The sequence below is a fragment of the Oncorhynchus keta genome, chromosome 3 (assembly GCF_023373465.1).
Source record: "Oncorhynchus keta strain PuntledgeMale-10-30-2019 chromosome 3, Oket_V2, whole genome shotgun sequence".
Lineage (NCBI taxonomy): Eukaryota > Metazoa > Chordata > Actinopteri > Salmoniformes > Salmonidae > Oncorhynchus > Oncorhynchus keta.
In genome coordinates this window covers 5170829-5179949 of record NC_068423.1, presented here as the reverse complement: position 1 = coordinate 5179949, position 9121 = coordinate 5170829, and the positions used below count along the sequence as shown (strand labels likewise).

Genomic DNA, 9121 nt, shown 5'->3' with positions numbered 1-9121 from the left:
GTGTAAAATAAGTGGTTAATGTGAACCTAACTCACAGTTAAAAAATGTAAAGAAAGCAATCCAATGTTATTTGTTGCCTAGACTTTACTGCAAACGAGAAAGAACAATAACCTAATATTGCAGTAAGCCATGACAGCCTTTATAATAGAAAGCTTGTGACCACACACACACCTAAATATTGCACTTAGAAATAACATTCACTGAGTTTAAAAATAAAAAAATCTCCCCTCACTCACAAGTGTTACTGTCAAGTTCAACACAACAAAAGCAATATCTTTGGGCTACACTGAACATTATTAGATTGTACACTTTCTGCCAGTGGACATCTGTGCCACCAGAGCATTATACCCTTTGTTGGCATAATTGATCTCTTTCAGGCAGAGAGTACACCTGGCATACTCCTTTTAATCCACTATATTGTAAAAGTGAGAAAGAGGGAAAGTGTGTGGTGTTCCTTTCACCTCTATAGTGACATCCATCTTAACCCAGGCCCAGCTACATTTGTTTAACAAGCAACGCCTCATTGTCACCTAATTCTCTCATTCTGAAAATGAACCACATACTGTAGAGGGAAAACATTCGTTCACAGGTAACTAGTTATAGTTAGCTAACGAACTAACTTCTAACATTTCACACAGATCGCCTAGGGTCCAGTAATCAACAAACGCGTTATAACTTGAGGAACAGCAAGGAGTCGTATAACGTTACCAGTTAATACTATAGCGAATTGTTTAGGTTATTAAAGTTAGCTCACAAAGGTAATGTTGGTTTTATATTCACACATTCAAAAGCCATTTAAAATGGTAAAAATCAATAACTATTTAATTGATTGTCACAGAAATATAAACATTGATATGGTTTATTCTATAGGTGTTGTAAAAGTATGCTAGACCTTTGTTTTGAATTCTTTTTAAAATCCAGTTGATGGAAATACACACAATCTTTAAAATGCAATTTAAAGCTGTATAAATCAATAACTCATTCACAGTTTGTCACAAAATCAAACTAGGTATGATTTATTCTATAAATGTCTAGCATGCTTTTACAAACTGTTTTGAAGAAAAATTTGAGTTTATCATAATTCCACGCTCATTCAACTCAAACCAACTCCTTCCCCATCCTCCCTGAAACCACAAATGGATTAGGCTCCGTCTTTCCATCTTTCCACCTCACTTAACTCGCCCTCATTCACTTCCATTTCACCCCCAGAACTCGGTCTGGTGTAGGGCTCACTGTTTGCACTTGACACCAATCTTCTACGACACACTTCCTCCCTCTTTTCTGCCATCTTCAACAGATACTACCTCTGCCTCCCTCTTTCTGTTCAACCTCTAATTTTCCCTCCATCCCTCCTCCGAAATCCAATTAAACGAATCCTTGTGAAAATATTCAAATTTTCCGCTGTGAAATCTCTTTCTTGCTTCATTAAGGGACGCCATATCTAACGTACCCCTGCCAATGTAAGTTGCCTTCTCTCATATGTCCGTGTTAAAAATATATATATATGAGCGGGTCAGTGCAAAGTAACCAATCAGGTGGACGAAAGGGTGCGTTTACCGACAGCAACCGATTTGTGACGAATACAAAGAAAGTGAAATCACTATATATATACATATTTTATTTTTTTAAGCATTTAATTGATGTTGAGAAGAGATCACAACAACAAAGAAACACTGTCAGACCTATCAATAAAAAGTTCAATTAAACACACCTTATGCATCCCTCCATTCTCTCTTCAAATATACTTTTAATTTATGATTTTAGCCTTGATGTATGTACATATAGATAGTAGTAATGGTGTCTTTCTGTAGGCACTAACCACCACATTTCGTTAGTCCATGCGAAAATGAATGGTTATTTTAAAGGGTTTTTGGATAAACGCTGAAAATAAGGTCTGTGGTAAACACAGGTTTAGGAGATCTTAACGTTTTGTTCTATGAGATAATCTTCATCTGCTGACGTATATTTTTGTGAATGTTGAATCATTTATGTAATCAAAACCACCACATACAGCACATAAAGGCTTCATAATTCATAAACGTCATGCTAACTGACTGATACTATCTCATAGAACAAAAAACATTTATCCCAAAACCCCATTCTTTCCCCATTAATTTTCCCCATTGGAATGGCTTAACAAACCAGAGGTTACTCATTTCCGTTTTTAGGACTACAAGCTTGCTAACTCTATTGTTCAAATCTCTCTTATACAATATTTAAATCCATAACATTCCACAATCCCCAGGGGCTTAAATTAAAATAAAAGCATTTTAAGAATTTATCTCCATGGTATTTCATATCAATACGTAAAACAATACCTAAAAGTTATTCGAAAGGCACGTTTGAGTGATTTTGCTTCTTCAGTCATATGGTAGGTTTGTAATTCATGGATAAAACTCCTAAAAAATGTGAACGATATTGACACTGATATGGCCTCAGTCTACAGCTGTCTGCTTTTCAGCTCAACTGTGAAAAAATTACCATAATGGTGGGCAGACGTGCAAAACATCATTCTTATATGGAATAAAGCATTCTTGTACAATTCTTTGCAAGATAATAGTTCTAAGTCAAAACCTTTTTAAAGGCTTTACAAAGGTGGAAAGTCAATAGGGCAATATGTAATTAACACACTATCATAGGCCAAAGTATTATCATGGCGGCAAGAGCTGTTTGCTGCATAAATACACACATATATGGCTGCAGGAATGTTTGACTGGAAAGAAATAGGCAAATATACAGAAGATATATTCAACTCTTTAACAAATAATTTTCCTTAACCAACAATTTCTTATATTTGAAATCTAGGGGTCATAACCTACTATTTGGGCTTCATGATGACACTGCAAAAGATATATATGTCAGTTCATACGGTAGTAGACAAAAACAAGAATCCTACTAAAATACTTTGTCATGTCAGATAAATAAAATAAAGGGCTTTTGGATAAAAATGGCGGGTCCAGATGTCTACAATGGCATCTGAGTTTCATTGTAGACATCCTGTCCAGGTTCCTCCTCAAATGTCACCTTAGCGTCGTCGGCGTCCAACTGAAACACAACAGAACAAGGAAATACAGAACAGTAAGGAATAATCTCATTCGACGTCAACCTCAACAAACGTTGTGCTCATTGGTTGCTTTATGTATGAGACCAAACCAAACAAAGGCCTTCCATTGACTGATTTCAAATGAAGATTCAACCCACAATGATGAACAGCATGGTATAGATGAGGGAGGGAGTGAGGTTGTCTGTAGGTATGCTTCATTGTACTGTATTGTACAAATAATAATAATATGCCACTTAGTAGACCATTTTATTCAAAGCAACTTGCAGTACAGTGGGTGCATTCCTTTTTTCGTATGTGTATCTGATCCCCTTTGGGAATTGAACCCACAGCTTTACCATTACCAGCACCAAGCTTTAATAATAGGACCACACACACACACAACACCCTGATGTCTACTTACACATTTCATCTCCAGTTCGGTGAAGAAGCGTCCGGTCATGGCCATGCGGAGGGGGATAGTGAGGATGAGAACGAAGGGCAGGGCCAGGGAGGCCGGGCTAGACTTGACGATCCACAGCACTGCCAGACACACCACCTGGATGGCTGTGTATAGGTGCATCCTGCCCGTTGACACCTAGTGCAAGTGTGAATAGGGAGAAAAGGAATTCTGATTCTTATTTATTTACTAATTACCATCTCCTTTTTGAGGGAGTCCTAGCCAATACACAAGAATACGGAGGCATACAGCGTGATGTCGTAATCTGGTAATCTGACCTACAAAAACAAACACATAATAACCAAAATATGACATATTTCCCATGGCGTCTTGATATAGTCTTTAACTTAGTCCAGTTGGTTGTAATCTGGTTATATTACATCTTCTCAACCAAAAAAACTGTTTATAACTAGAAAATTGTGTCATAAAGACGTCACATCATATGCCACATTATGCCCAGATCCCTGACACAGTGGGTATACTGTGTCAGGGATCTGCTGTCTGTTAATATACCCTGGTGGCGTAGGGCTCGTTTGGGTGGTATTTCTTGGGGACGAGCAGGAGCAGAATGCGATCCCACAACTGGATCCCGTTGAGCGAGGTGATTCCCATGTAGAGGAAGATCCCAAACAGAGCCGCCATCGGAATCATCTTCAGGATGGGCTCCATGAGAATGGACAGACCTGGATACAAACAGGTTTTAATTAGCTTTGTCAATACAGGTGAAGGAGGAAGATTCCCTTAGACACTGATGGGGTCAGTTTTGCATTCCCCCCACTAATGGTTAAAGTTAGGATTGGGGGTGTGAAAATGATCCTAGATCTGTTTTTACCTATACTACAATATAAAATGGGCCACTATCTATCAATAATACTGCAAAAAGGACACAGTGAACAGTTGCTGTATTGTGCGTGGCAGTGGAGACTGGTTGGAGGAGTTATAGGGAGGAATGGCTCATTGTAATGTCTGGAAAGGAATCAATGGAATGGTACTAAACACATCAAACCCATGGAAACAATGTCTTTAACTCTGTTCCATTTATACCATTTCAGCCATTACAATGAGCCCATCCTCCTATAACTCCCCCCACCAGCCTCCCCTGGTTTATGGCAATATCCAATGTGTATGTTTCTCAAGGTTTTTGTATTTAGTCAGTGTTGTAAAATATTTAAGTAAAGCTACTTTAATGCACTACTTAAGCAGTTAATTTCTTGGTATCTTTACTATTTATATTTTTAACACATTTTACTTTTACTCTGTTATATTACTAAAGAAAATAATGTCCTTTTACTTAAAATATTTTTCCTGACACCCAAAAATACTCGAATGCTTACCAGGACAGGAAAATAGTCCCATTCACGCACTTATCCTGGTCATGCTTATTTCCTCTGATCTGGTATACTCACTAAACAGTGTTGGAGTGTGCCCCTGGCTATCCTTAAAAAAGAAATCTAAAAAGTGTGTTTTCTGGTTTGCTTAGTATAAGGAATTTGAAATGATTTATACTTTTACTTTTGATACTTAAGTATATTTAAAACCAAATACCTTTATACTATTACTCAACTACTATTATACTGAGTTACTTTCTTACTTCAGCCCTTTTCTATTAAGGTATCTTTACTTTTACTCAAGTATGACAATTGGGCAGGCTCTGTCGTAACCGGCCGCCACAGGGAGGTCTGTGGGGCGACGCACAATTGGCATAGCGTCGTCCGGGTTAGGGAGGGTTTGGCCGGTAGGGATATCCTTGTCTCATCGCACACCAGCGACTCCTGTAGTGGGCCGGGCGCAGTGCACGCTAACCAAGGTTGCCAGGTGCACGGCGTTTCCTCCGACACATTGGTGCGGCTGGCTTCCGGGTTGGATGCGCGCTGTGTTAAGAAGCAGTGCGGCTTGATTGGGTTGTGTATCAGAGGACGCATGACTTTCAACCTTCGTCTCTCCCGAGCCCGTACGGGAGTTGTAGCGATGAGACAAGATAATAGCTACTAACAATTGGATACCACAAAATTGGGGAGAAAAAGGCAGTAATATTCAACAACAAAAAAACACACAAAAAAGTAGGACAATTGGGTACTTTTTCCACCACTGGAATTAGTAAACATCGGGTTATGTACTCTGCATATGGCAGGTGATAATCAGACAACTATATCTTTGTACTTGTTCCCCTGACAATATGGTTGTTTATTGCCATTTGGAAAGGTTGTTTCTGTGGTGATTTTGACTGAACATAGTGTACAAAATTATTAGCGTGGCTCCTATGGTCATTGTTATGCCTTACAACCAGGGCTCTTAAGTGGTACCATTTTGGTCGCATATGCTGTTATATATTTTGCTGTGCGACCTGAAATGTAATTTTGGGAGCACCAGTGCGGCCAATTTTTTAAAACAAGTTAATAATTGTTGTAGTGATTAGGCTTCACTGTACCGTTGTTCCAGAGTGCTCTAGAACAGGTATGGACACCTGTTCGTCAAACATCTCATTCCAAAATCATGGGCATTAATAGTTGGTCCCCCCTCTGCTGCTAAAACAGCCTCTGCTCTTCTGGGAAGGTTTTCCACTAGATGTTGGAATATTGCTGCGGGGACTTATTTCCATTCAGCCACAAGAGCATCAGTGAGGTTGGGCACATGTTGGGTGATTAGGCCTGGCTTGCAGTTGGCATTCCAATTTATCCCAAAGCTGTTTGATGGGATCCACACCGATCTCGACAAACCATTTCTGTATGGACCTCGTTTTGTGCCCCTACCTTTCTTTAAAGGAATCTGTGACAAACAGATGCACATCTTTATTGCCAGTCATGTGAAATCCATAGATTAGGGCAGAGGTAACGCCAAATAAAAATGTGATTCATATTTTGAAAAAATGTTTGTCTCTGTGAATGGTTTTTCCTCTGACAAATCAACTGTAGATTTCGGTGTTCCTCAAGGTTCCGTTTTAGGACCACTATTGTTGTCACTATATATTTTACCTCTTGGGGATGTCATTCGAAAACATAATGTTAACTTTCACTGCTATGCGGATGACACACAGCTGTAGATTTCAATGAAACATGGTGAAGCACCAAAATTGCCCTCGCTGGAAGCATGTGTTTCAGACAAAAGGAAGTGGATGGCTGCAAACGTTCTACTTTTAAACTTGGACAAAACAGAGATGCTTGTTCTAGGTCCCAAGAAACAAAGAGATTTCCTGTTGAATCTGACAATTAATCTTGATGGTTGTACAGTTGTCTCAAATAAAACTGTGAAAGACCTCGTATTACTCTGGACCATGATCTTTCTTTTGACGAACATATCAAGACTGTTTCAAGGACAGCTTTTTTCCATTTTACGTAACATTGCAAAAATCAGACATTTTCTATCCAAAAATGATGCTGAAAAATTAATCCATGCTTTTGTTACTTCTAGGTTAGACTACTGCAATGCTCTACTTTCCGGCGACCCAGACAAAGCACTAAATAAACTTCAGTTAGTGCTAAATACGGCTGCTAGAATCCTGATTAGAACCCAAAAAAATGGATCATATTACTCCTGCTAGCCTCCCTACACTGGCTTCCTGTTAATGCAAGGGCTGATTTCAAGGTTTTACTGCTAACCTACAAAGCATTACATGGGCTTGCTCCTACCTATCTTTCCGATTTGGTCCTGCCGTACATACCTACATGTACGCTATGGTCTGCCTACCCATGCGAGAGACTCGGTTTCAACCTTTAAGTCTTTATTGAATACTCATCTCTTCAGTAGGTCCTATGACTGAGTATAGTCTGGCCCAGGAGTGTGAAGGTGAATGGAAAGGCACTGGAGCAACGACCCGCCCTTGCTGTCTCTGCCTGGTCGGTTCCCCTCTCTCCACTGGGATTCTCTGCCTCTAACCCTATTACAGGGGCTGAGTCACTGGCTTACTGGTGCTCTTTCATGCCGTCCCTTGGAGGGGTGCGTCACTTGAGTGGGTTGAGTCAGTGACGTGGTCTTCCTGTCTGGGTAGGCTCCCCCCCTTGGGTTGTGCCGTGTTGGAGATCTTTGTGGGCTATACTCGGCCTTGTCTCAGGATGGTAAATTGGTGGTTGAAGATATCCCTCTAGTGGTGTGGGGGCTGTGCTTTGGCAAAGTAGGTGAGGTTATATCCTGCCTGTTTGGCCCTGTCCGGGGGTATCACCTGACCCCTCCTGTCTCAGCCTCCAGTATTTATGCTGCAGTAGTTTATGTGTCGGGGGGCTAAGGTCAGTCTGTTATAGCTGGAATATTTCTCCTGCCTTATCCAGTGTCCTGTGTGAATTTAAGTATGTGCTCTCTAATTCTTTCTTTCTTTCTCTCTCTCTCTCGGAGGACCTGAGCCCTAGGACCATGCCTCAGGACTACCTGGCATGATGACTCCTTGTTGTCCCCAGTCCACCTGGCCGTGATGCTGCTCCAGTTTCAACTGTTCTGCCTGCGGCTATGGAACCCTGACCTGTTAACTGTGATTATTATTATTTGACCATGCTGATCATTTATGAAAATTTGAACATCTTGGCCATGTTCTGTTATAATCTTCACCTGGCATAGCCAGAAGAGGACTGGCCACCCCTCATAGCCTGGTTACTCTCCAGGTGTCTTCTTAATTTTTGGCCTTTCTAGGGAGTTATCCCTAGCCACCGTACCTCTACACCTGCATTGCTTGCTGTTTTGGGTTTTAGGCTGGGTTTCTGTACAGCACTTTGATATATCAGCTGATGTAAGAAGGGCTATATAAATACATTTGATTTGATTTGATTTTCAAACAGTACATTTATATTTTACAACAGCGCTATACATTTGGGTGAGTCTTTTTCCCGCCTCTCCTTTCACTAGAAAAAATAAAATCAAACCATCTAGTGTTCAGCGAAATAACAACACAATGTCAAATACAGCTAGCCTAGTCAAATAATTAACATCCAATCACATTAACCATTACTCTTTTGCGGGAAACCGTCACTCTTACGCAGACATTTAGAAACAAAACATGACAATTTGAAAAATAAGCCATGGCCGTTTTTTGAGTGAGAATAAAGACAACTTTTGAGTAGTAAGACGTATAAAATCAACAGATACCATTGATAAGAAGGGGCTAGAAGTGCAAAATTCATGTTGAGCTACCGTGTGGCTAGGACAGGCAAGCCCCATACTATTGTGGAGGAATTCATTCTTCCTGCTGCTGCGGCTTTGGCTGGGACAATGCTGGGGGAAAAGGCCAAAAAAACTCTACAGACAATGCCTCCATCAAACAACACTGTTTCACGATGCATCAGTGACACGGAAGGAGATGTTTAGAAACAATACAAGCCAGTGAATTCTATGCATTACAGCTGGATGAGTCAACAGATGTGGCAGACCTGGCAGAGCTACTGGTATATGTCTGTAAAATTTTGGGGGGTCAATTAAGGAAGACATCCTCTTCTGCAAACTACTGGAAACCAGGACAACATGAGAGGATATGTTTAAAGTACTAGACAGCTTTGTGACATCAAATTAACTTTGGTGGTCAAGCTGTGTTGTTTTCTGTGCAGATGGCACAAAAGCCATGACAGGGGTGACATAGTGGAGTGGTAACGCGCGTGCAAGCAGTTGCTCCCGACACTACTTGGGTACACTGCAGCATCCAC

General features: G+C 40.5%; 1 protein-coding gene across 3 annotated transcripts in view; it reads right to left on the bottom strand.

Moving 5' to 3' along the window:
• Window positions 1–1597: 1597 nt before the first annotated feature.
• slc4a1b (solute carrier family 4 member 1b (Diego blood group)) overlaps window positions 1598–9121 on the bottom strand; it is a 41779-nt gene continuing 34255 nt past the window's right edge. For all 3 annotated transcript variants that reach the window (XM_035745947.2, XM_052486784.1, XM_035745956.2), the window contains exons 16-18: window positions 4014–4183; window positions 3465–3638; window positions 1598–3045 (exon numbers count right to left, since the gene is read on the bottom strand). In XM_035745947.2, the coding sequence (XP_035601840.1) occupies window positions 2965–3045; window positions 3465–3638; window positions 4014–4183 (425 nt within the window). In that variant the 3' untranslated portion in view covers window positions 1598–2964. The remainder of the gene's footprint in view (window positions 3046–3464; window positions 3639–4013; window positions 4184–9121) is intronic.